The sequence below is a fragment of the Eretmochelys imbricata genome, chromosome 3 (genome assembly GCF_965152235.1).
Source record: "Eretmochelys imbricata isolate rEreImb1 chromosome 3, rEreImb1.hap1, whole genome shotgun sequence".
In the NCBI taxonomy this organism is placed as follows: Eukaryota; Metazoa; Chordata; order Testudines; family Cheloniidae; genus Eretmochelys; species Eretmochelys imbricata.
In genome coordinates, this window is record NC_135574.1 from 135,900,081 (window position 1) to 135,927,949 (window position 27,869).

The window sequence follows — 27,869 nt, forward strand, 5'->3', positions numbered from 1 at the left end:
CCATTTTTGTGCTCACTTCCTTTGAAAGTTTGAGTGATCAATTTTCACACTCATGAATGCTCACAGAGTGAATTTGGAAGCTTACATACTCTAGCATTCACACTAATAGTGGTCTATACTATATGAGATTGCCTCCCTGTCGTACAAAATAGTATCCAGTGTTCCAAATATCCCTCACTAGAGCCATAGCACAGAGTTAATTAAATAAGTTAGATAAAGATCTGATGGCAACCTTCACAGATTGGACCATGTGTACACATGCATTTATTTAGTGACATTGAATTATAGTTCAGTAAACACAATGACTGTGTGTGAATGTCACAAGACAAAATTTAATTTAATTTCTGCACTCGGGTTATATATTTTACAGTAATCGGACTTTTTTAAGCAGGATGTCTGGAGCCAAACTTACTGTTGGCAAGAGTAGAAAGTGCTTAGTTATCTAAAACTCCTTAATCCTGTTTATTTGCTGCCTCTCTATCAACTGATACCTCTACAGGAGATTAAAAGACAACGTGGCTTCCTTAAACCTTCTTCCAAATTATAAAAATTACACTAGTTCAGCCAGAGGACAGAAGTAAAACCATGTGGTTTATATCAGGGGTTCTCAACCTTTTTCTCTCTGTGGCTCCCCACAACACGCTATGAAAACTCCAGGGCCCAGTGGGAGTGGGAGGGCCTTGGGGCAGGGGCCTTGGGCATAGGCATAGTTTGACTTCTGTTTTGAGAGGACAGGGGCCAGCAAGGCTCAAGTCCCTTCTGCATGGCTGGGTTCAGGGAGGGAGCGCCACCTCCACCCCCGACTCACGTCATCAGGCCACCCAGCCTGTCTGGGTTGCGGGGAGACACAGCCAAAAATTATCACTCAAAGGTGGAAGGGCTCAGCTCAGAAAGTGTGAAAACAGCTTAGGGTGCAGGGATGGGGTAGCCAGGAGCTGTGTGCAGGCACGGGGGTAGCACGCAGTGCAGAGAGTGGGTACCTAGGAGTTGTGTGCACATGGGGTATCTGTGGGCTAAGTTTCCTGTAAGCTGTGCGGCCGCACAGCAGCCTATTTAGCTCTGTGCAGGCACGCAGGGAACCCACCCGGGAACCTGGTGGGGTAGGGGCGCCCTTCCCCTGGCTCCAACTCACCCTGTGGCCCGGAGCAGCCCGGACCCAGCCGTGGCCAGGTCAGCATGGCCCAGGCCGGCCCCAGGCGTAGCTGGAGCAGCCCGGTCCCAGGCACGGCCCAGGTGGCCCTCCCCCAGCCCAGACCTGGTGGGGCCAGGGGAGGGGCGCCTATCCTGCAGCCCCAGCCCCAGAGCTCCCACAACAGGGACAGGCACCTCTACCCCGGCACCTCTCCCCCACAGCCCAGATGATGCTGTGGGGAGAGAGCACTGGGGGAAGTCCTCTCTCCCCGCAATAGCCCTGGAGCACCCTCCTGTACCCCAAATCCCTCATTCCCAGCCCCACACCAGAGCCTGCACCCCCAGCTGGAGCCCTCACCCCCTGCACCCAACCCTCTGCCCCAGCCCTGAGCCCCTCATCCCTGGCCCCCCGCAGGGCCTGCACCCCCAGCCAGAGCCCTCACACCCCTGCACCCCAACTCTCTGCCCCAGCCCTGAGCCTCCTCCCACAAGAACCCCTAGGCCCCACCCCCACCACATGAATTTTGTTATGTGTACCAATATGAAGGTGATGTGTCACACATCACCTTCATTTTGGTGCACATAACAAAATTCATTCTGCACATGAGTGGGAACAATTAGAGGGAACACTCGCTGTGGGTGCAGGGAGGGGGTAGGTAGGTGCTGTGTGCGGGCAGGGGGGTAATTCAGGGGGCAGGGAGTAGAGTAGCTAGGGGCTGTGTGCAAGGAGGGCTCCCTTGCGGTCCTTGTTCCCAGAAGGGTCTGCCAGCCTCGGAGCCGGGTCTCCCCATCTGGGTGGCTCTTACCGCCTGCCTCTGCAGGAGCAAAGGGGGCTGAGAGCTGAGGAGCAGCTTCAACCCGGGGCACCAGGAGGAGGGAAGGGAATGCTGCCGCTCCCTGCTCCATAGCACCAACCAGAGCAGCAACTGTCCTGCACTGCCCAGCTCCGGCTTCCCGCCTCCAAGCTGGCCAGGGAGCAAGGAGACGAGATGGTGCAGGGGAGGTGTGGAGCTGCCACCGGGACTGCCTTGCTCTTGCACTGCAGTTGGGAGGAGGGGGGCACAATGCCCTCCATGTCTCCAACTCTGCCCATGGGCTCAGGGCTTCTTCCCCACAGGGAGCACCAGTGCTCGGGGATTCAGCCCCGCGCCTCCCGGCTTCAGCCCTGCAGGGGCGCCGGGTATCAGGCTCTGGGTTTCAGCTGCGGGGCCCTGCGGCCCCCTTGAAAGGACTCCTGGACCCCGGTTGAGAACCGCTGGTTTATGTGATTCATCACAACTAACAGCTGGAATTTCAAATATCCACAGTGGGCTGTTGTTCACAATGAAAAGTCCATTTAAAAAAACAACAACTGATAAACATAATTTGTCAGTTCAAGAAGCTGGTAATGACAGTCTTATTGCGTATGTTAAAAGGGTAAGTTTAAGTTCAATGAGTCAGGTTATTGGAAATATTGTTTGCTCAGATGTAAATGTTAATATCGTGTTGGAAATTTATATTCCCTTAGGTGTTAGAGAAAAAAATATTGAAATTAAAGCTCACTTCAGATATAAAAATGCTCACTTCATTTATACAAATTAATTATGTTGCACAATCATATTCTTTTATACAACAATAGTTTCTGAAGAGCTTTCTAAGCACTGTGGCTAAAATTTCAATCATATCTTTTGATATCATTCGCTCCTAGTAATTCTTTGCCTTCCTTCTCTTTTCCCTAATAGGTTTTCAAAGCTGCACCAGACCCTTCCGAGAATAAAAATACATCTCTTTCATTTAAATCAGGGGATATCTGTTTGTAGATCCACTTTATGTTCAGAGTGGATAAAAATCTGAGATTTGTCCAATATAAATAATGCCAGAATTTAGCATATTCTTGAGAATCCGTTAAAAACATAGAGACTGTAACTTTGTGGAATCTACAGAGTTCCAGTGAACCCATATTTATTATTCAAGACTTGTATGGACAGATTTCTCACATGTAATAAGTGCTTTTAACTGAGATCTCCTGTGTAACATTTCAGAATTTCAAAAGGGAAGAGCAGAATTTTGTGGTACAGAATGAAATCAACAACATGTCTTTCCTTATTACTGACACCAAATCCAAGATGTCTAAGGTACAATGAGCTGCAAAGTTTAAATATTGTTATCCCGTCTTGCTTTCTCTCCTCTTAGTGTTTTAGCTTTGTAGGTTGTAATGGCAAGTCTCCGCATTTATAATCCCTTAAATTCAATGTTCCTGTGAAATTTCAGGGTCCTGCCATTTATGATGGTCCCTCCGGTAGTGCTGAAAATTCACTGTGCTGCTGCTACTTGCTTTGGCTAGGGTGGATAGAAATATCAGGTGTGCTTAAAGGCCATGCGATTATTATATCACTGGCTGCACATATCACAATAGTTGATCTATCTTCTTTACTGGTGTTGGACCTGATCCTTAATTGTTTTGCACTCTAATGTCCTAGTCCACAGGAGTTTTGGGTAGGCTAACAATGCAGGATCTGGCCTCTGGTGCATGATGGGATGCAATTATGCCTACTACCGTGGGCAAAGTGTGTGTGCATGTCTTCCATTTCTAGAGTTATTCCCCACTATAATTACAGGGAATATCTGTAGTTACCAGGATGAAGGTAAGAGAGAGCAGGCATTTCAGCTGGCTACAGCTTGGAGCAGCCAGACTCGGTGGGGGGAGGGGAGAGAGGGAGATTTAGAAAGATGGTATAATGCCTCCTTATCTTCCCCAACTCTTGAGTCCTGTGCTGAGCAGAACTCAGCGAGACATAATCCCTCATCCTTAAAGGAATAAGCAAATCACTAACTAGGAGGATCAGGAATAGAGATTTTTCTGGGGCCAGTCCAAGGCTGTAGAATGAACTTCCACAAACTTCCCAGCTTTCTGGTCCAAGTGCAAGGTTTACTACTTTGATGTGGTCCTCAATAACAAACATGTATAGCACAGTAGACATTAATTTTTTTTTAAATTAACACCCCTCCCCATCCAATAAAACCTCACATAATTTTCCCCTGGGAGAGAAAATATGGGGAAGACAGAACGTCACATATGACAACTGCTAGTCACATCATTTAATGCACTTCTGCAAGGTGCTGAGATACAACGGTGAAGAGGGCTGCATCAGAACCTGAACAGAGAATCAAAACAATTTTTTTAACTTAACTTTTCATTTAACTTCCCCTTTCCTCCCTGTAGGTTGTTACATAATTATCCTTTCATGGGATTCTAGCATATTTTGTTCAAGCATCTAATATTTGTCAGTGTCAGAAACAGGACACCAGAGTAGATGGACCGCTAGTCTAATCCAATATGGCAATTTGTATGGTCCTGTGTTCCTATGCCTCTTAGTGATCCTCCTTCATCTTCTCTCCTCACTCAATCAGATAAAATGTCCAAATACCCTGTCTTCTCTGGGGAAATGCTGATAGTGTACCCGTGTGCATCTACTGGCGTGGGTCAGTCAGATCTCCTTGGACACACAGTCAATATATTTTAAAACCCAGTTCCTGTTTCCAGGATATTTTACATACTCTGTTCTCTTGTCTCCCATTAGCAGTATGTGTTAATTCCCCTTAATTAATAAGGTAGAAATATTAGACAGTTATTGTCTAATTGTTAAGTATAACTCTACAGTTTTATCATGTATTCTATAGTTTGTGTTTTATTACAGAAAAATGTAGTGTATGTGAACAAGTTTTCCCAGAAATTGTGTCAAATTCTGATCTCAGTTGCACCCATGCCACCCCATTGACTACATTGGGGTCAAACATGTAAATGTGAATGGGTTCTCTCAGTTACAGCACAGTTAAATTGCTATGGAAGTGTCAGAAGTTTCTAAATGTACCAGTGTACTCTGAGTACATGAAACTGGATGCACAGCTTTTCATCTGTCAGCCCTGATTCAGACAAGGCATTATTATGATGAAACTATATTTTATTCTCCATTTCCTTTTTAGTCACTTAAATAAGTGTCACTTCAAAGGGTTCTTTTTGCAAAAGCTGCATATCAACTAATAAACATTGAATTTAATTAATCAGTTTGTATTTTTCACATATATATGTCGAACATTTCATACAATAGCTTATTTTTCACCTATTAGCTTATTTTTTCATGTATCCCTTTATGTGTGTTTGTCTTCAAACAGGAGAAAACTATTGAATGTCATCTTTTGAAATGCACATGATTCTTTGAAATTCCAGACAGCTAAACAATCCAGCTTCTATGACCTATTAATTTCACATGTCCTTGCTGTTTCCTACATGGCAAAATCTCATCAAACAAAAGCCAATGAGAACTCCACTTTTCGATGTATAATTAAAATAATACTCAGTATTTACATAACACTTTACATAATCAAAGCATGAAATGAATGTTAATGAATTCATTTTGAAAACACCGCCGTGGTGAGGAAGGCCACCTTCCTGGTCTCCTTTACACTGATGTAAACCGAAGTAAGTCCTTTGAGACAGCATGTAAACTGGTGGCAGAACTGGCACTGGAATGTCTGATTCTCAATACTGTGTTCAGTCCAGAAGACAATGCTGTGTTTTATAAAGAAATGTTCTTATGGTTTTTAGTGTTCAGCTCAGAAAATTCTGCTGCAGATACTTCCGTTTTTTCCATGGTTCCATCCAACACTTCTTTCCATGGTTCCAGACAACACTTTTGTTTACTGTCACCACTTTTCCAGCCAGAACTCAGTGGTTCCTATGGTAAACTATGGTGATTCCCCCAGAAAAGGTAGCGGTATTTAAACAGCAACAACAAAAACAGAGAAGGCAGGACTCAGAGACTGGAAATTGGAAATGACACATGTTTGCAAAGAGGAAAGACATAAAAGGACTATTGACAAGTGTGTCTACTGAAGAACAGTGTCCAGTCACATATAGGAAGGGAAATAAGTGTGTGGGATCAAGTAAAAAGACAGTTGTTCTAGAAAATATTCATGTTCATGAAGTATTTGAGTGAAACACAGGGCAGTGTGGCATAGTGAGCAATATCTTTGGATGAGGATGGAACTGGATAGATGGTAATGAAATTGTCAGAACTAGGCAACAGTAGAAAAATGTAAATTAAAATGTCATTGCAGATGTAAATATTTAATAATAATAAAATATTTGTTATATGCTCTAGGCAGCTCTTTCTGATCAGGAGAGAAAGAAAATGAAGCGAAAAGGGGACCGGTATTCTGTGCAGACATCTCTCATTGTAGCAGCACTGAAGAGATTACTACCTATTGGTCTAAATATTTGTGCACCCAGAGACCAAGAGTTAATTGCACTGGCCAAAAACAGATTCAGCATGGTAGGTCCTCTTCATGTGTTTTTTTTCTTCTAGATCTGGGGCAGTGGAGAAGCGACATTACGCTGTTCCTCTAACAGAGTTCTGTGAGATTTCCCTGCTTTTCCTTGCTTTAATCCTCTCTATCCTCAGGACCTGACCCCAATGCCCATTGAGTCTTTTGATTGACCACAGTGGGGTTTGGATCAGGCCCTAATGATCATGCTTAAAAGGATTAGATGGAACTCAATTTAGAGGACTATCAAAACATTCCAGAATTGATCGGTAAGAAATGTGAGACGTTCTCAAACTCTTTTCTTGGGGCTGAGTGTTCTGTCTTTGCAACCCTGCAGACAAGAGAGTAAGAAATTATGACTACAATTAAATGCAAAGCATTAAAACCTGTTTTTTATTATTTAAGTGTTGATTTGTGGACATAATTGTAAGGATTCCCAGTGATAACTGAGTAGTGTACAGTACTCTCTTATGTAAAAAATTACCATGGATGACCACCATGGTTATTCATTTACACCTCTTAATTTTATTTTGATTTGCTGAAAAAAATGTTTTTTTGGATATGTTGCTTTGTGTAAGTGTACTTTTTTCTAGCTAAGCCTTGGAATGGGCAAAGATTAAACTACTTTTTTTGGTTCAATTATAACAAAGTTATTTCTGTTTGATTTTTTTTTTAATGAAAAATTGCCAGTAATAGATATTAACAAACTTTGGTTAGTTAGAAATACAGATAGAAACTATAAATATACTAACATAACTGATTCCCAAATACAGTACTACTTTCACCACTCCCAATTGGTTACATAGTTTTATATTGGCCTAGAGGTTTCACTGTCATACAGATGGTACTTTTAGGAATGATTCCACAGTCAAGTAGCTTTGTTTGACAGTATGATCACAATTCAGTGCAGCTGCAATGCTTTTATGTCATAGAAGCATATATGACCTTCAGACAGCTATACTGTTTAAAAATGACCGGTTTTTGATGAGGGGAAGGGAACTCAAGTCTGAGAAGACTGTCCTCCTCTGTTTAGTGGTGAGTGGGCAACAAAGAATTCTATATGGTACCATTCATTACACTGATTTGGGCAAAGGGTTCCAGACTGTATTTATGATGATGATTTTAATGCAAATGATCGTGCAACGGGCTGAATGACTATAGGTAGCTATAAATATAACTGCAGATATAAATGATGGAATCTAGACCTACTCCCGGAGAGCTAAAATGGGGTTAGCCATACCCAGATACCTAAGAGGTAGGCCCCGGGAGCCTTCAGTTGCACTTGGTGCAGGGTCCAGACACAAGCCTGGTCTTGCCACTCCTAGTGTATAAGAATTAAGAGGAGAGGGGACCAATGTGGACAGTGGTGCTAGACACCCCAAAGAGAGTAGGGACAAGGAGGGTCCAATGACTCTCCTTCCTCCACACTGACAAAAACAACTTCGTCTGTGCAGATGCAAAGAAAGCATACACCAGTGAAAGGATGTATGTAGGGGCCACTTTATGCTCTTGCTTTCCAAATACTTGCAGTTATTGTACCAGTTTCCAGCACAATATGTTCAGGAACTGCAGCTGGTATGCAGCTCTCTTTAAGTCATTACCTACATTAGAGAAGGATAAAAGTCATAATCTTGCCCAGTGTTTGAATAAGACATCATCAGAATAATACTTTGCATTTATACAGTGCTTTTCCTCTGAGGATATCAAAGTACTTGATATGAATAATACTTAACCCTCAATACATGCCCGCTGGATAGACAGATATTGTTATCCCCAGTGTACAGTTTGTTAAACTGAGGTACATAGCGGCTGTCAGCTGTCTAGGTCAGCACAGTTGAGGTGGGAATAGAATCCTGAAGTTCTGAGGCCTATCTTAATCCCAAGAGAATGCTCCTTAACATGGTATGCATAGCCTAGGACGTCCCTGTTTAACACAAGTAATTGCTTTATTTCAGTGAATGTTCTGTATGATGTATGTGATACAATGTATTTTTCCTTCACAGAAAGACACTGAAGATGAAGTTAGGGATATTATCCACAGTAATCTTCATCTGCAGGGCAAGGTAATTTAAATGCAATATTTAAGTGTGCTCTTTTTCTTTTTTCATAAAACTAACAGAAACCCTTCAGTTGTTCAAGACCAGCCAATGTGTATTTAGAATACCCTTTCTCTAGGCTGTCAAGTGTCTCAGCTTCATCTGATGTTGCCTACACGTTACTCCTAATTTATGCACCCAAAAATCCAGCTATTTGCTTGGAGAGTATTTGTAAATGTTCTGCCAGAAATTCAGATTATTTGGTAGCTGCTACATTTATATTAACAGTATGTATCTGATATATAATAATGCATGGCCCTTTAGGGTGAATCTCTTATTTCATCACACTGTCACCTTAAATCACCGGCTTTCTACCCTTTTTGATTTGCGGACCCCTAAAACATTTTGAATGAGGGTGCGGACCCCTTTGTAAATCTTAGACATAATCTGCAGACCCCCAGGATCCCACTGCCTTAAATGATGCAGTGTAGAGCAATGTGATATGCTCAGAGTGGATAGCAATGTGACAATTGAGATTGAAAAAGCTCTTCTATTTGTAATCTGCCATCCCGTACCTGGGTTAGAATCTGCAGAATGCTGAGGCCTCTTTATGACATTTTGGGTTATAAAGAAAGCAGAACCAGCCCTTTTGGAGTACTCCCAGTATAAGGGAGTTCCCCAGTTGGTAAAGTGTTGCCACAATGACACTACACTGCCCCTGCTTTGCAGCCCTGGAATAGAGGATGTGATAGAAAAAGGGAAGTGTGGCTAGAGCGCATTGGCCCAGGAGAAGCTACAAACTGACACAAAGTACGGTAGACTTGAGATGCTCTAATTTTTTCCAGGGCTGGAGGCTCAAATTTGATTTAAACTCACCTTTGCCTCCCTCCCCAAGGAACAGCAGATTTGGCTCAATGAGTCGAAGTGTTTAGTTTTTTAACATTTTTGTGAAATGATTGGAATAAATTTTCAAACGCATGAATGTGACTTATTAGCCAGAATCTCATTTTCCAAGTAATTTAGGCACCTAAGAAAAAAGTCAAGAGCCCAGGGATTTGGGAGCCTAGGTCTCATTTTTAAAACAGCTTTGTGTTTAGGAGCCTAAATCCCATTGAAAGTCAATGGGATTTAGGCATTTATGTACCAAAATAATGTAAGAAGCTTGTCTTATTGAAAGCTGTGATAAATAAAGTGGGGGATAGCTCCCTTTGATGGACACCCAGCCAGCCAATTAGCTGTAAAATCCCTCTTGGTAGCTGTTCTTTACTTGCTTTACCTGTAAAGGGTTACCCCCAGGTAAAGAAAAAAAAGTGGGCACCTGACCAAAAGAGCCAGTGGGAAGGCTTGAACTTTTTAAGATGGGGAAAGAAACTTTCCCTTTGTCTGTTGTTCTCTGGGCTGAAGGGACACAGAGCAGCAATGCTGTGTAAGGTTTGAACCAGGTATGAAAAAGTAACTTCCATACCTAGAAGAAATAATTTGGATAGGGAATGTTTAGTTAGACTCTATCAGGTTTATTTCTTATTTTGGCTTGTGGATATCCTCTGTGCTAACCCCTGATGCTTTTGTTTGCTTGTAACCTTTAAGCTGTACCCCCAAGAAAGCTAGTTTGAGTGCTTAATTTTTGGAATTGCTCTTTTAAAATCCAGGAAAAGCCTAAGTTCCAGATGTATTTTTTTTCTTTTTGTTTTTAATAAAATTTACCTTTTTTAAGAACAGGATGGGATTTTTGGTGTCCTAAGAGGTTTGTGCATATTGTTTGATTAGCTGGTAGCCCCAGCTAATTTCCTTTGTTTTCTTTCTCAGCTCTTCCCTGGGGGGGAGGAGGGGTGAAAGGGCTTGAGGGTACCCCACAGGGAGGAATTCCCAAGTGCTCCTTACTGGGTTCAAAGGGTTTTTTTTTTTTGCATTTGGGCAGTGGTAGTGTTTATCAAGCCAAGGTCAGAGAGAAGCTGTAACCCTGGGAGTGTAATATAAGCCTGGAGTGGCAAGTATTAATTTTTAGAATCCTTGCGGACCCCCACCTTCTGCACTTGGAGTGACAGAGTGGGGATTCAGCCTTGACAAAAGCCTGTGGAACTTAAGAACCTAAATAGGTATGTCACTTTTGAAAATGGGAGCTAGGCTCCTAAATCACTTAAGTGAGTATGGAATTACTGTAGATCTTCTTGATAATATTTCTTACATTGTCCTGTGTTGTTTGTATAGCACTGAAGTGTAATGATGTAAGATTTATGGATGGTGGAAATACTGGGAATCTCACAAGACTAAGGTGTATATCTTAGTATGATTTAAAAACACACCAAATTTTAAGGTCCAATATCTTGTTGACTCTGTAGGACTAGACACTGAAAGCTTATATCATTTGAGACAGGAGATTCCCAGTTTCCCCAGAGGTAGCAGTACCATCTTCTGAGCCGGAAAGTGCCTAAGATAATGGCCCTTTTAGATATGGAAAAGCTATTTAACTTTGAGGAGCAAAGAGGAATTTGCAATCTAAGAAGGCAATGAAAAAGGGAGTTGTGGAGATCCTTGGTAAAACTCATGCAAAATGGCTGTTAAATAAACAAACTGGCAGATTTCAAATTGGCGTGTTTATTACATAATTTTATGTATAAAGTTGAGCAGCGTTTTTTCCCTAATGAGAAGAGGTATTTCTATCCTGACATTTTCAATCCATTCTATGATTTTCCCAGTTCTAAGTGTTGTTCATTTCATGCTGATTTCTAGCTCTGAGTCTACCATTTCCAGTAGTTTTTGTGTGTTCAATTTCCAGTTAATTTCTTCTGGGTTTTATTTTGTATGCCCCCATTAAGATGTTTGCATTCATGATTGATTTAAGATAATGACACTTGCTAATACCTTGACCTCAGCCTATGCTTTCACTCAAGAAACTTCCTTTTCTTAGTGTGAAGTCTGCTGCTGTTTAGCATACTGTGTCCTGTGTTTGAAACCCATTGAAAGAAAATGATTTCTTGATTTCTCCTATTAATGAAATCCAAGCTTGTCTTGGTGATAAAGGCTAGAGTAACCTCAGTGAATCTAAAGTAAAAGAATAGATTTTCCATTGACAAACTCTCCAGGGATGTGCTTTTCTTTTCCTATTTGCAAAATGGTTTTGAGGATGAGGAGGAGAGTTTGGATTAGAACAATAGTGTTTGCTCACCATAATGAATAAAGTTTATCCTAAATCAATATGCATCTCTCATCACTAGACAGTGGAAACTATATTTTCAAACTGTTCCTTTAAACTGCATGTAAAAAACGTGTAGTTACAATTGTAACTTCATATTAAATACAAGACCCTAATTTTCAAAACTTGTTCTTCTTAAACACTTTTGTGCCTGATAGCCTTAAAGAACTTTTTTTCTGAAACCAATAAACACTGTCAAATTTTAAAAGGAGATTTTAGTTTAAAATGTATGATTCCTTTGCATTAATTAACACTTCTAAAATATTATATTTGAATGACTTGCCCTGATATTAATTACACTAAAGCATATTTACAATTTTCAAAATGAGCAGAACTATCTGTGTAGGTAATTTCATGTTTCTCTGAGTTTATTAACCTTTGGTTATGCTAAGGCTTCAGGTATCCCTGACACCTTCAAAAAATCTTGTTTCTATTGTAATAGAGAATGGCAGATTACTTGTTTTTCTCATGGAATTGCCTGTTTTTCTTTCTCAACCTAGATCCACATGTGAGAAACATAGGCCTAATGATCCAGGATCTCTTATGTTAGGACTTATTTCTATTTTTGGGAAGCTGCTTTTCTCAACTGACTCTCATTCCTTGTGGGAAGGCTAGTTTTCTTGCTTGCAGAAAGTTCCTCCACAACAGCAGCATTATTTTCTTAATAAATGTTTTATAGTGTTGCCCAAATGGTATTACTTACACTTCTCACTTGATACCATGTTCTGTGCAATAAATCTCCTAATGCTTAAATGTAATTTTCTGTTTGTTTTATTTCACTTTGTTAGTTTGCATTGGTTGAGGACCTTCTTAGATAAATTGTCTCTTTTGTTTTATATGTTGCATTGTCCATATCATTCATTTGTCTTCCCCTGTCCTCACTGTTTCTGCCTTCCCTTTCCTTGCATGCCTGCATGCTATTACTCAGTACCAAGCCTTTCTTTCAAGAAACTGCTGACAAGACTCATCATCATTTTGACATGGATGAAGATCCAGTCACCAAAGTCTTACTCCAAGCATGCTAACTTGATCCTTGAAATATCAATCATTTGTGTCCATAGAAAACTACCTAAACAAAAGAGCTTGCTTGAAAGCAGCGGGCCCTCAATTCAAAAGACCACTCTGCCTGCAATTAATAAGTCTTTGGTGGACTATGCAGTCATGATGATCCAATCATATGCTCACACAAAGACTGTGGTGGATGTGACCGCTGTTAAGAAATGCAAAAACCTAAAGGTAGATTCTAGGATATAATCAATTATTACTGAGCAAACCTATAAGTTTATAATAATTTGAGCACATTTATAGCGCTTTTCATCCATACATCATAAAAAGTGTTGTAAAGGTGAGTAAGCATTTTAGGCATAGACAAATAAAGTGGCTTGCCCAAAGTGACACACAGTTGATGGCAGAGCCAGGAATAGAACCCAGGTTCATAACTCTCAGTAAAATCTGTTATCAGATGTACCAGGCCTCCTTGCTATCACCAATGTCACTTACACAAAAATTAGTCATAGCTGTGTGTGTGAAGTGTTTCAAGCATCAATGTTTATTAGCACAAATACTGGGGTGACAAAAGAACTAAAGTGAGATTGCTAATTTTGGTGTAAAATTGCAAATCATTGAAATGCAGAAAACTACTTATTTCCCTTAAAATTACATCTAAAATAGAAACAAATAGTGAACGGAACACTTTTGCTTTGTACATCAGGCTACATTTTTTAATCTTTTAATCTTTTTAATTTTACTGCTGTCATGTTAGAAATTTGCCATTAACGATAAAAGGTAAAATTCAAGAAAACAATCAAAAGCAAGTCAAAAATCTTTAATCTTGTTCACTGCTAATGTGCAAAGACTATAAATAAAGTCATAATGAAAAGCAGTATAGTTGGAAGTGCTAAGCAGTGCCAAATGCAGCAGCATAGTCAGTACTCTTTGATTTGATGTTGAGACAAACGTATAAAAGTTTCTCTACAACGTAGTATTTTGCTGTACATCCCATATAAACAATGCTTATCACCTTTTCTGCTGGTGGTGATTTGTTCCTAATGACTGGGCATCCTCCTTGGTATATTATCTCTTTAGACCCCTTTAAGTGTTCAAGAAACTTTCAGCAAATCAGTAGCCAAGTAGTTCTATTTGCATACATTGTCCCATTGCTTTACAAGGAACAGTGCCACATTACAGCAGTACCGGCTGCTACAGTTAGACACTCAAAAGGAAAGGTTTAGCAAAAGAAAAAGACCTTCTGTTGTCTTAGAAGCAGTGTTAATAATACTTCATAAACTGTTTGACCCTTGTGTTTGGAGTACTTTGTTTAGATTATGTGTGAAATATCTTGTTCTTGCAGCTCGAGGATCCTGCCATTAGGTGGCAGATGGCCCTTTACAAAGATTTACCAAACAGGACCGAAGATACTTCAGATCCAGAGAAGACCGTGGAAAGAGTTCTGCATATAGCTAATGTACTTTTCCACCTGGAACAGGTTAGATTTTTTTCAGTCCTATAACATCCTACTTTAAAAAGCAGATGATGGGAAGTATTTGCAATCACAGGTAATGTTTCACACTCTTAACTGTGGGTTAAAAAAAGCATTCTCTGCTTAGACCAGAGGATCTCAAATGTTTTCATAGTATGAACCATTTCTTAACAGACAGATTAGCTTCTGGCAATTTTCATCCTTTGTGATCACATAAATTCCTTGCAGCACCTCCAGCAATTGTTTGCCTGGAAAAGTATTATTAGGAAAGTGTATTTTTAACTCTTTTAGTGCCTTTTAGCTGTCACCATCGGACCAGCCATCTGTCTATTCACCACCAAAAAATGCTCCACAGACTTCTAATGGTCTGTGGACCATGATTTGATAAACATTATGTTAAATAACAAAATATGGAAGTTTCTCAAGATCAGTACATTTTTCATTTTGTTCCCATTAGTGTTTCCTGGACCCAGTAGATTTTCTACATAGAAGGATACTTAATCTCAAACTGCCCAAACCTCTGGTAACAAGCTGTATATTAATATGAAGTTTGGCTATTCAGATTATCAATAGATTTCTTGTCCTGTTGTAATCTTAAAGAACTAATTACTGTAAACTGTTTTTTCAAATAGCTTTTAAAAGAGTTACCCTGTTGATAAAGTATCTGTTATAACTTTCAAAATCCGGGTGAGGGCTGCTGGTAAAATGAATCTGAGTAAATATATGTACATTTAAAAATAATTAAATTTCCTGTGAAATACAATAAACTCTTGATTATCCAAACTGCTTGGCAACACAAGCTACGTTCTGATAATAATTCCACAAACTGTTACTCAATAGACAGGAGTCAGATTCACTCTTGCTGGTACAGAAATGGGTACAGACTACACTGTTCAGTGCCAGTTTGGCCTGCTGCACTCCAGTGGGGATTCAAATGAGAATGTCTGTTGGGGTCTGCATTGAAGCCCACTGGCAAAGTGCCTAGGGGATATGTTTAGTGAGTGCATTCCCCTTATGCCCTTACTGTAGTACCTCCTATTTTGGGGGATTCCTTAGGTTATGTACGTATCATTTCTCCCTCTACCACTTTTTGTCACTTGTATCTCTGGGTGAGTTTGGCCCAGAAAGCCCATAAAATGAGGGTATATGCTGGACAGATGTACAATTCAGTGACCCAAGATCATAACTTCAAATGATGGGACATGGAAGAATAAAAGGTGTCTGAGACCTCAATGCTAGTAGATGGTTTTGTGGATAATTTACACTATACATAGTTTTTGGTCAGCGAAGGAAGCCTCCCTTTGGGCTGTATGCTTCCAGTTTATAATATGGAAGACTTTACACTTAGAGTTTAAAATATGAGTTTGCATAGTGAATGAGTTTAAAGGTTTACCTACTGATTTATTTTTTATTATTTGCATTACTTTAGTGCCGAGGGAACCCAACAGAGATTGGGGCCCATTGTAGATTCCAAGGCCAGAACGGACCGTTGTGATCATCTAGTCTGACCTCCTGTATAGCATAGGCCAAAGAATTTCCCCAAAATAATTCCTAGAGCAGATTTTTTAGAAAAACATCCAATCTTGATTTAAAAATTGTCAGAGGTGGAGAATCCACCGTGATCCTTGGTAAATTGTTCCAGTGGTTAATTGCTCTCACCATGAAACATTTATGCCTTACTTCCAGTCTGAATTTATCTATCTTCAATTTCCAGCCATTGGGTCATGTTATATCTTTAGAGGTATGTTTGTGAAATATTATAATTTAGAGAGGCTCCCTCAGAAGGGGCAGTATTATGAATATAGGAATTTTGAAATGTGTCCTGGAAGCAGGGGGTTGAGAACAAAGGGTAACTGTGTACAGTAGTTCAACATGGATGCGCTTTAGGTTTTAATAAAAGTTTTATTCCTTACTCATTCACTGGTTTGTTATTTAATGAATCCCAGGATCCTTACAATACCTTTCTCTGCTAGACTGAAGAGCTCATTATTATATATTTGTTCCCCATGTAGATATTTATTGACTGTAATGACTATAAGGCATGTTTTCTAATCCTTTAATTATTCTTGTGGCTCTTTGAACCCTCTCCAATTTTTCAACATCCTTCTTGAATTGTGGGCATCAGAACTGGACACACAATTCCAGCAGTGGTCACATCAGCACCAAATACAGAGGTAAAATAACCTTTGTACTCCTCCTTGAGACTCCCCTGTTTATGCATCCCAGGATTGCATTAGCTCTTTTGGCCACAGCATCCCACTGGGAGCTCATGTTCAGCTGATTATCCACCATGACCCCCAAATCTTTTTGAGAGTCTCTGCTTCCCAGGATAGAGTCCTCCATTCTGTAAGTATGGTGTATATTTTTTTGTTCATAGATGCATAGTTTTACATTTAGCTATATTAAAACGCATAGTGTTTGCTTGTGCCCAGTTTTTCAAGCACTCTTAAGTCACTCTGAATCAGTGACTATCTTCTTCATTATTTACCACTCCAGTAATTTTTGTGTCATCTACAAACTTTCAGTGATGATTTTATGTTTTCTTCCAGGCCATGGATAAAAATATTAAATAACATAGGGCCAAGAACCAATCCTTTTGGGACCCCATTGGAAACACACCTTCTGGATGATGATTCCCCATTTACAGTTAGCCAGTTTTTAATCCATTTGATGTGTGTCATGTTAATTTTACATGATTGTTTTTTAATCAACATGTGTGTTACTAAGTCACATGCCTTACAGAAGTCTAAGTATATTACATCAACATTATTATCTTTATCAATCAAACTTGTAACTTCATAAAAAAATCAAGTCAGTTTAACATGACTATTTGCCATAGACCATGTTAATTTGCATTAATTACATAACCCTCCTTTAATTCTTTATTACTCGAGTTCTGTATCAGCTGCTCCATTATCTTGCCCAGGGTCAATGTCTGACTGACAGGCCTATAATTACCTGGGTCATCCTGGTTACCCTTTTTAAAAATTGGCACAACATTAGCTTACTTCCAGTCTTCTGGAACTTCCTCAGTGCTCCAAACCATATTGACGGTCCAGTGATTCCAGTGAAAGTCAGCATTGACGGTCCAGTGATCTCCTCAGTCAGCTCTTTTAAAACTCTTGGATGCAAGTTATCTGGACCTGCTTATTAAAAATGGCTAACTTTAATAGCTTCTGTTTATCGTTGTCTGGAGGTAGTAGTGGGATGCAAATGGTGTCGTCATCATCATCATCATATGATGAGAATATCATCTCTTTCCCAAATACGGATCAGAAATATTTATTGAACACTTCTGTCTTTTCTGCATTATTATTGATAATTCTATCATTTCCATCTAGTAATAGACCAATACCATTGTCAGGATTCTTTTAGTTCCTAAAATATCTTGAAAACTCCTTCTTACTGTCCTTAACTCTGCAGGCTGTAGAGTTCTTCTTGTGTCACTTGGCTTCCCCTGTCAGTTTTTCACAAATTGTGAGAAGCACTGTACAAAACACAGTAAGAGACTATTTCGTCCCTGAAGAGATAGCAGTCTAAGTAGACAAGAGGAAAGGAATATACCATACAAGCAGAATGAACAATGATGATTAACAAATGTAATGTTCGCTAAAAAAGGAGGCGAAGGAAAGGAGAAGGTACATGGAAGTGAGGTGTAAAGGGACTAGGAGAAAAGAGAAGAGCCAGGGAAGAAGGAGAGCAGATGTAGTGAGGCTAAAGTGAGGAGGCTGTAAGTGAAGGAGTTGTACATAACAGCCACTTGAGGAAAAGGATGTCCAGAGTGAAAACTGAAATAATCAATCAGGCACTGATGAGGTCATCAGGGTCCAAAGGTGCCTGCTGCAGCTGTTTTTCTCTGCTCCTGCTGGCCAGGTTTCTGGGAGGCCCCTCTCAGGAGGTTCTTTCTTCCGCAAGCTCCCATGACTGGTGGGAAGGAGTGAGACCAGATTGGTTTTGTTGTCCCAGAACTGGGTATCTCCCTGCAGTTTTGCATCTGGGTCCTGAGATAACCTTGGTAAATCCAGCTGGGTCTCAGCTCCCCTCTTTTCCCATAGTGCAGCTGTACCACCTGCAGCTGCTTGCGTCTGTTCCTGATGGCTGAGTTTCTGGGAGTACTCTCCCAGCAGTTTCTTTCTTTGCTGAACTCGTGGCTGCAGAAGGGGTGGGATCTCACAGCTCCCTGAAAGGGCAGGAAGAGCTTCTCTCCTGCAAGTTGATAGATTTTATGCTAAATTTCAGAAGTTAGGTAGTGTTACAGATTCATCTGAAATTCCTTCCCAAGAGCATGACAATATTTCATCTTAATCAGCTCACAAACCCCAACAGTTTGTCCAAGTCATCATGCACAATCTGGCAGGTCCTTCTTTATGAATTAGATGTTGAAAAATCATTTGAGTGTACTACACTAAAATCCACATCGTGTTTTGTTTTGCTTCTACAATAAGTCAAGCTGCATACAGGGAAACCATGTCTAAATAGCAGTCTGACTGCATCAGTCATTGCAGTTTTCTCACAGGCCTGAAACTAGCGGGTATGTTAACGCGCGCACAAAAGTGGCAGAGTTGGTAGCTAGCCTCAGATCTGGTTCTGTCCAGGAGATTTACAGGTAAACCACATACAGTTCTCTATATAGTTACAAAGAATTATTGCTTGGATAGCATCGTGGCTTGAATTCTGGTTCCGGAAGTACGTCAGCTCTTTCAGATCATACCCTGCTAATGCATTTTTAGGATGCTTCTGTGGTTAGTCATTAGCTGGAGAAGACTGCAGTAGCACCACCAGGGAGGAGGAAACTGCTCCTTCACAGGGAGGAAGCTGGCTCCTGGTACTTCTGAGAATAGGACAAGAAGAAAAAAACTTTAATTAATTGTAGCAAAGACAGTTTAGGTTGGGCATTAGAAAAAACTTCCTAACTGTAAGAGTAGTTAAGCACTGGAACAAATTGCCTAGGGAGGTTGTGGCATTTCCATCATTAAAGGTTTATAAAAACAGGTTAGACAAATGCATGTCAGTGATGGTTTAGATGAGTGGTTCTCAAAGACGGTCCTCCACTTGTTCAGGGAAAGCTCCTGGTGGGCCAGACCGGTTTGTTTACCTGCCGTGTCCGCAGGTTTGGCCGATCGCGGCTCCCACTGGCTGCGGTTCGCCGCTCCAGGCCAGTGGGGGCTGCGGAAAGGGCGGCCAGCACATTCCTTGGCATGCACCCCCTCCATTGGTCTGGAGCAGCGAACCGCGGTCAGTGGGAGCCGTGATCAGCCGAACCTGCGGACGCAGTAGGTAAACAAACCAATCCAGCCCACCAGGGGCTTTCCCTGAACAAGTGGCGGACCGGCTTTGCGAACCACTGGTTTAGATAATACTTAGTCCTCACTTAGTGCAAGGGACTGGACTAGATGAGCTGTTGAGGTCCCTTCCAGTCCTACATTTCTATGATTCTATGATCTTTTACATCTGTTAAGAAGTGTTTTATAATTCTCGTCATTAAAATCTCTGATCTTGTTATTTTTTCTGTTAGTGATATATTTCTTAAGTTGACATGCAATTAAAATATGTCTGTTTCTGGTTTCAGTTTTATTATTATGTTTAATAGCAACATATATTAGGGCACTACTTGCATTTTTTTTAGATCCCAGGAATAGGGTTATATTAGAAAAAAATACCTTTGAAAAAAGGAAAAATACCTGTAATATTTGTTCTCAGAAGTTATTGTAGTTATTATACTAGGTGCCAATTTACTCACCCATTTCACCCATCTATTTTTCCTGCAGTGTTGGTGATATTTATCATTACTTTCCTCAGAAAATGAGTTGACTATTAAAGGCATTTGGGACCATAGCTGTTCCTCAGTAGATACTACTTTTTGATGAGGCAGTGTAGTAGCTTTAAAATTAGAACTAGGAGAGTATTCAGTAGCTTTATTCTGAAAAATTGGACCCAAGGGTGGGAATCTTTTATAGTAACTTATCTTCTGAGATCAGAGAGGCAGCTATTAGAAACAACTACTGGTAATAGTAATTTTCTTTATTACAATGTAATTCAAAATGATGAGTTGTGATGAGTTATCTCTGTGACTTCTCATGAAAGTTTGGGAATTTTCATCATTTCAAATTTAACCACAATAACTTTCCCTCTTTGTTTCAATAATATTTTAAAATTTTTTTAGCAAACATAATCACAGACATTTGGTTTTCTTCAAGTTCTTGTATTCTTCCTGTGTTTAGCTGAGTTGATTGTGCCCTTGGAGATTGAGCGGCATGTGCAAAGTCACACAATTCACCATTGGGATCTGCCCACCTTAGAATCCAACCAGTATTTATATTCTCTTGTTTTCTAGTATTTTGCTTTATGTTATAAGTTCATGTGACCTTTTTTTATTAACATTGTAATAGTTAATAAACTATAGCCCACATTCTCTAGTGAGGTCAAGCTGTGCATGGTATAGGACCCAAGAGGGACTTTTATATCTGCCCAGTCTTGACGTGGACTGGGGGTTCACTGAAGTCTCACTGTTCCTGGCTGAGGCAATAGGAGTAACTGAAAATTCTAAATACGGACTCTTCACGCATTTTTCATTCACTGGATTATATTTGAGAGTCTATTTCCCCCACTTAATTTACCATGCTCCGCTTAAAGTAGATATAAGTGGTAAGCTTCTCTGGTCCACTGAATGTACATTGCACAGCTCAATCTATACAACGTTGACTGGAACTGGCCAAAAACGTCTAGCAATGAATTCTCTCTGTTCAGGAGTTTGGTTTCATGATGCACATTAGTTAGATTTAGTATCCGTATCCATTTATGGCCTGATCCTGCAAACACTCTACTAATCAATGTGAATTCTGGTCCCACTTCAGCAAATTACTCAGGGCTTATCTACACAAACAATTAATTCATGGCCAGCTGGGGTGTGAACCTGCCTCACACTAGCTTGCTGTGGACTAACTGTCCACATGGACCCTGCTGATGCCTTTTAACAATCTGTTAATTCACTTTGATCTAGTTCTCTTTGAAACAGAAGATCAAAGCACACTAACAAACAGTTGCAGGGTCTATGTAGACATTCCATGTCAGGCTAGTGCATGGTAGATTCGTACTGCAACTTGCCAGGAACTAAATGTTTGTGTACATAAGCCCTTAAGCACAGCCTAACTTTAAACAAGTGAATAGTCCGATGAATGTCAAGAGACTAAGGAACCTTGCTGAATTGGGATTCTCTGTTACTTTAAATTTTTCTAACACTCCTACACTAAAGTAACTGTAAAACCCAAATCACATCCTGTTTTGGATCCACTGAGATCATTATTTGAGACTCTCTCTCCTTCACACCAGTAGCTGCCCTTTACCATTCAGCCCTAAAAGAAATCTGTGTATTTTTTTAAACTGATCAGTCTGCATACATTCCTGCTCTTATTTTCTAAAATGCATTTCTCTTTAAATTCATATTATGTTTCATTGTATGGCCTTGTGTATTTTATTCTCTTTATGTATTTCATATACATTTGCTTCCCTCATTTAAATGGGTAGTTCCATTTCTTTAATCTTGTGTGAAAAATATTAGCCATGGGAGCAATCAGTTCCATTAATTTTTATGGTACTTCGTTATAGCCCAGCAAATCCCAGTGCTTTCCAGATGTCATTATGCAGAAAGCTTTGCCTATTGCATCTGCAGGGAGGTGCCATCAGGTTTTTTTCTTTCGTGCATGTCTAATTTTTTCTATTTTTATTACTTCCAGCAATCTTCTAAAATGCGCCAGAGATTTTTCTGTTTGGGAAGTATAGAGAGTTTTATTGTAGTTTGTAAATATATTATTAATGAGTTTCACATTGGGGTGTGCTTGGCTGAGTATTAATAGCTCTGATGGCTTCATTTTGTTTTGTGGTTCTCAGTATGAATGCAACAGAGTGATTTGTTTCATACCCTTTCTCATAACAACTTTGGTTCACTTTTACTCATTCTTTTGGAAGGGGCTGTGGCCTTTAATCTGTCTTTCACTGAGATTAATTCTTCTCCACTGTGCTGTGGATGCCCTGTGATTTCTTTGCCTGTTAAATTAAGTGATTCCATTCACAGCTGCTAGGTGTGTTGTTTGTGAGTTTTATTTATTTTGAATGGGTCACTAAACTAATAAAATACTGTTTAATAACTGCTTTCCCTAAATTCAATTTTGTATCCTTAAAAATGTTCTCATTGTCATGCATTTCAAAGTACTATAGTTTCCTTTATTATGCATGAGAGCATCAAACCTTTCATTAAGGTGACATTTAACTTCCATTGTCCTTTTTGATGATGTGAGGAGGTAGAGAAACTGAATACACTGGCGCACAGTCAAACAGCATGATGACTCTGTCTGAATTGGTGGTCCATGGGAAAAAAAATAGATTCTTGAGTAAGAATTACATAGTTTTGAATAGAATAAAATAATTGTTTTAGGAGAAAATGTTAACTGATATGTCACAAAGAAAGCTATGTTAATTTCCAGCATTCACAGGCACAACTGAGGTGTATTAGGTCACCCTATGTTCATCCTGACCATTCATGCTTAAGGAAGGGGATACAGGGTTATTGGGATCGATAGATAAGTTCATTACTTTTCAATGCCAGCCACAGCAAGTGTAGTTAGAGTAGTATAAACAGAGACATTTTAAACATAAGTAAAAGTAATTCCTTTTTCATTGAATTCCAGTATTACATGAGAGATGGCCTCAGTGACATACTAATCTCTAGTTCAAATGGCCTAGGGTTAGGGTAAGAGTAAAGGAGGAAAATAATGCAGAGTCCAGACGGGACATTGAATCATGTCGGTCACATAATATTTGTCTGGTCACTTGAATAATGTGTAGAAAACATTTTTGCCAGTTACTTTCTGTTATCTGTTCTCTGACTGTGCCCCGGTTAGTTTTTTATTAAAAGTCAGTCAAGGAAAAGAAGCATTGTTTATTTTTCATTGTGTAATTTGTCTACCAGGTTGAGCATCCTCAGAGGTCCAAAAAGGCAGTGTGGCACAAACTGCTGTCCAAACAGAGAAAAAGAGCAGTAGTGGCCTGCTTTAGAATGGCTCCATTGTATAATCTGCCAAGGTAAGAATGAAGTGGCAAGCTTCAAACAAAGGAAAATACACATACCAAGGTTCTATAATGTTGCTTTCTGTTTTTATCTCCGAAATGAAAATGTACAATGATTTATTACATTCTTGTCATATGTCTTTTGAAAAGAGCTGCTAAAAGTGCTAAGTGAAAAAAAGCTGATCATGATTTTCCCTTCTCTGTGAACCCTTCTGTTACATTCCTCTGGGTATAAATTTCTTTCCTATTGGTCTGCTTTTACACCCAAATGCAATGATCGAGCTCATGGCCCAAACACAGAATTGTGTACCCTACTCCTCCTTGTGTAGCAGAAGTTCAGAATCCATGACTCGAGAAATCTCAGTGGCTGTGGAGGAAGGATTTTCCCCTAGACACATTGTTGTTTGGCCGAGTCCAGCTAAAAGTATTTCTAGAATGTGTGTGTCCATTGTACAGCATTCTACCACCGCCAAGAAATCAGTTGGCCTGTTGCCAAGCTCAGTCAGGAAAAGGGAATTCTGTATCAAGCACAAAAGCCATGACAGTTGCAGAGGCTGAGTCTGTGGTTCCGCCCCAGGGAAGGTGGCAATGGTTTGGGCTGTCACATTGGGTTGATTCTGGCCTTATGTACCTGCTTCTAAAAGGAAACTACTGTTAGATATAGGGGCTGAGACACCTTTGCCACTAATTTATTCTTACTTTTTAAAAGTGGTTCAGTGGGCTTCTGCATATATGCATACTAGACTTGTATATTTTTGTTAATTCTGTTTCATTCTTCATTCACCCCAAACATTTGAAAATGATTGCTGAAATGAATGAGGGGATTCATAAGATTATTCTGTTGGGTATACGCCGTTGATTCAATTATAAACACAAAAGGTTTGTTTTTGCTTATTATCTTGCAAGTATCTCTGAAATAAAAACATGGTGCGAAATTCACTTTACTCTGCATTGATTTAATTTTACTTATTTTGGAATAAATTAATTTATGATTTTGAATATGCAAGTTTAATCATGAAAATTAAAAATACAGTTAGTTGGCCACCAGTCCAAACAAAAAGTCATCCATGGCTGCTGGTCCCAGCAGTATAGTGTTAAATGAAAATTTTACAGTCAAGATGAAACACACTAATGTAATCCCACAAGATCATCGTCGTTGAAAGGATTGTATTTCTCTATTACTATTTTTAATTGCTTCAAAAGATACTTGAATGATTAGATCTTGGAATAATTTATTAAAATTCTGATGCTAGTTTGTGTAGATGTTTTTAATGCCAGACACTTTTGAATAGGGGACATCATTGAAAATTCTAGGGCAGTCTTAATTAAACAAATGGATATTTTTTGACAGGTCTTACCAGGAAATATTACCCCCCTGTGCAAGTGGTTGTTGTACTAGCTGCACAATTCTCTGAATAAGATGAATTTATATTGAGCAAATCTTCTTTTTATAGATTAATAGTTTTGTTTTAAATATTCTTTTTTTAGGCATCGAGCTGTCAATCTCTTTCTTCAAGGTTACGAAAAGTCTTGGATTGAAACAGAAGAGCATTACTTTGAAGATAAACTGATAGAAGATTTAGCAGTATGTTCTGGGTGCAGGGATAATGGGATTGTAGATTATATTTATTGATAATCATGTATAATGAACAGACAGGAATTTAAGGAAAAAGAACAAAATATAAAACCAGGGTATTAGTATTGGCCCCGACCAGACCTTCCCTTAGGAGCACCCACAGAAGTTGCTTAGGGAAAGGAAATCTATTAGGGAGGGAGAGCTTAAGCCCTGCAGAAAAGGCCATGGTTCCTACTCCAAACCCGTCAGATCTTGGGAGCCATCGGCAAATAGGCTCTGTATTCTTGTCCACTGCTGAGCCTCCTCCCACTCTGTAGGGCCTGGGTGAAGGGCACCAGTCCTGAGGAGATGGCTCAGCCCCATCTTTCACACTGAGGGCCCAATGCAGTGCACACTGAAGTCAGGTATAAGTCGTAACATTTTGTGAAGGGTCCCCTCTATACACAAAGGTAAGGGAGGAAAACTGAGCTGCTATTATTAAGAAATAAAATGTTTAATTTAATTTTAACTGTTTTGAGTTTATGCTGAGAGAGACTGTGAACTGTTTTGAAAGCAGACAAAGATTGAAACAGAAGAGGGAATACGATCAGTAAATTGCCAAAATGTAAATGAGATTTCTACTAGTAGTAGGCAGGAAAATTGTTTTTTGCCTAAGTTTTAAAAACTAGTTAGTTTTGTTGAAGTCAGTTTTCTGTAGATCCCTTTTTGTGCAATGCATTACATTGTCAGCGTAAAATAAAATGTTCCTGATTAGGTTAGAATTGCAATTCACTGGACAGTGGTTATAAAAACAAGAAAATATTTAACAATGTTCTTGCTTGTCTACAATAATTGTTTACAACAGGCTATTTAAAAATAATCAGTTCAGAATCTAGCTTTCAGCAACTTTATAACAACAAATTAAATTTTTCCACTTTTTATAATATAGTCATAAGATAACATACAGTTGAAAAGCATATTTTAACAATGATTTTTGTAGATATTGTCTTTAATAGCTTTGAGTAATTCCGAAGATTTCTGAAGATTATCCAGAATTTGAGAAACAGAATATTGCAGAAGTATTGTTAAAAAGAGAAATGAATAGAATAATATAATAAGATATTAACCCCAAAAAAGCCTTAATTTATTACGTGATTAACTATGATTTTGTGAGGATTAGACAGCCAGTCTGTTCAGAGTCTAAACACTTATATAACCTCCTGTGCTCAAGTATCACAAATTTAACACTTTAATGTCAGGCATTTCTCTTTCCCTATTTTTTTTTATTGGTAGGATCTATTGTGGTTATGAGAAGCTGGAAAATGACATAAACTAAAGAAAAGGAGTACTTGTGACACCTTCGAGACTAACAGATTTATTTGAGCATAAGCTTTTGTGAGCTACAACTCACTAATGCATCCGATGAAGTGAGTTGTAGCTCACAAAAGCGTATGCTCAAATAAATTTGTTAGTCTCGAAGGTGCCACAAGTCCTCCTTTTCTTTTTGCGGATACAGACTAACATGGCTGGTATTCTGAAACCTGTCATAAACTAAAGAGTAGAAGATGTTAGAGTGATTAGAACATAATTAGACCCTTCTCCATGCATAACTGGTCCTTGCTTCCTCCACCTATGCATAATGTTGGGCCTTTTCTCCCTTGTGTGTATAGTGTTCCGTGACTTGACTGTCTATTTTGGCCTCATGCTGTTAGTTATATTCCCTAGACAGATGAGAGCACAGAAGAGTTTGAAAAAATCTTTTTATTACAGATATAACTCTTAATAAATTCATATACACAAAGAGGGTAATGCATTTAATAGCACCTAGTGCCTCTTTAAAATGATTACAAATGGAAACCTCTAGAAAGAACACTTAAGGAATTGTTCCTGATCTTTGGAAGTAAACAATGGATAAATTATTGTAGTTGTTTTTCGCAATACACACAGCCTAACTGCAGACTGCTCAACTTCTGAACTACTGAACATGCTGTGCCCTGACATCCACTGTTCCTGCAAAATCTTTAAAACTCAAATCCACTTATGTGCAACTAACCTTGCATCCAGGAGAGAGCACAGAAGCACATCTTCTTGGGTGGGAGAGGGCGCTCCTGCTGCAACATTCATTCAATGACCAAGAGAAAGACTGGAAATAGACACCCCCTGGTGATATTTATTTCATGTACGAGTTTATTTCTATGATATTCACCCCCATGTATTTTCAAAAATTAAAAAAGCAGGGCAAAATGGCCTGGAGAATAGAAGGGGAAAGAAAAAATAACTGTAAGGGCTTGGAAAAAGAAAACACAAAATGTTCATAGATGAATTAACCAAAATATATAACAGAAAGTCTTTACACTCACCCTTGCTGTCAGAACTACTTTGTGACCCCAGAGACATTCCCCAAAACTGCAAGAAGTGACAGTTTTGTGGCAGCAGTGTGTGGGTGTGTATGCAGACATCTGGTACAGTAACTAACTTAAAATAACATGAAAGGCTCTCTCTTCACTATCTCGCCACCTTTCCTCCTCATCTCAGCATGATATGTGTGTATGTTCTGGGAAGATCAAAATAAACTCTGTGCCAGCAGATGGCTAGAAGGCTCACACCAGTATGCCTTTTGGGGAACACAAAGCAGATTGGCTCCTGCAGTGCCCTTTAATAGAGGGCAGCATGCATTCCATCCATGCCAGCTCCTTTCTGCTGGCTGGTGTAGGAGGAGGAAGGAACTGCTGAAGTTAGCACCGTAAATTACAATACAGTCTCCCAATCTTAGAAGCTCCTTGCAGGCTCAGGCACCCTGTTCACATGCAGAAGGCCAGCCAAGGGTGTCAGACACTTGCTATAAAAACCAAAGTAATCTGGAAAATTTCTCATGAAAGGAAATCAGTATTTCTACTTTATTTCCTCCAATAATAGAAATGGAATTCACCTTTTCTTGCCCCTTATTCCCTGGCTTCTTAAAATTCCACAGATGGGCCAACATTTTGCTGTTCAAATTGTGATTATTCCAGTCTGACAGAGTTGCCACAACTGCTAAACCCAAAAGAAAAGCACAGCCTACATTGAAAGGATGACACTAGCAATTTGGCCACAGCTGCATTTTCTCCT

General features: G+C 39.6%; 1 protein-coding gene across 1 annotated transcript in view; it reads left to right on the top strand.

Moving 5' to 3' along the window:
* Positions 1-27,869, top strand: part of RYR2 (ryanodine receptor 2) — a 743,716-nt gene that overhangs the window by 589,316 nt on the left and 126,531 nt on the right. The window contains exons 75-81 of the mRNA XM_077812173.1: positions 3,153-3,245; positions 6,273-6,443; positions 8,439-8,498; positions 14,015-14,149; positions 21,877-21,933; positions 23,109-23,221; positions 24,695-24,791. Coding sequence (XP_077668299.1) covers positions 3,153-3,245; positions 6,273-6,443; positions 8,439-8,498; positions 14,015-14,149; positions 21,877-21,933; positions 23,109-23,221; positions 24,695-24,791 — 726 coding nt within the window. The remainder of the gene's footprint in view (positions 1-3,152; positions 3,246-6,272; positions 6,444-8,438; positions 8,499-14,014; positions 14,150-21,876; positions 21,934-23,108; positions 23,222-24,694; positions 24,792-27,869) is intronic.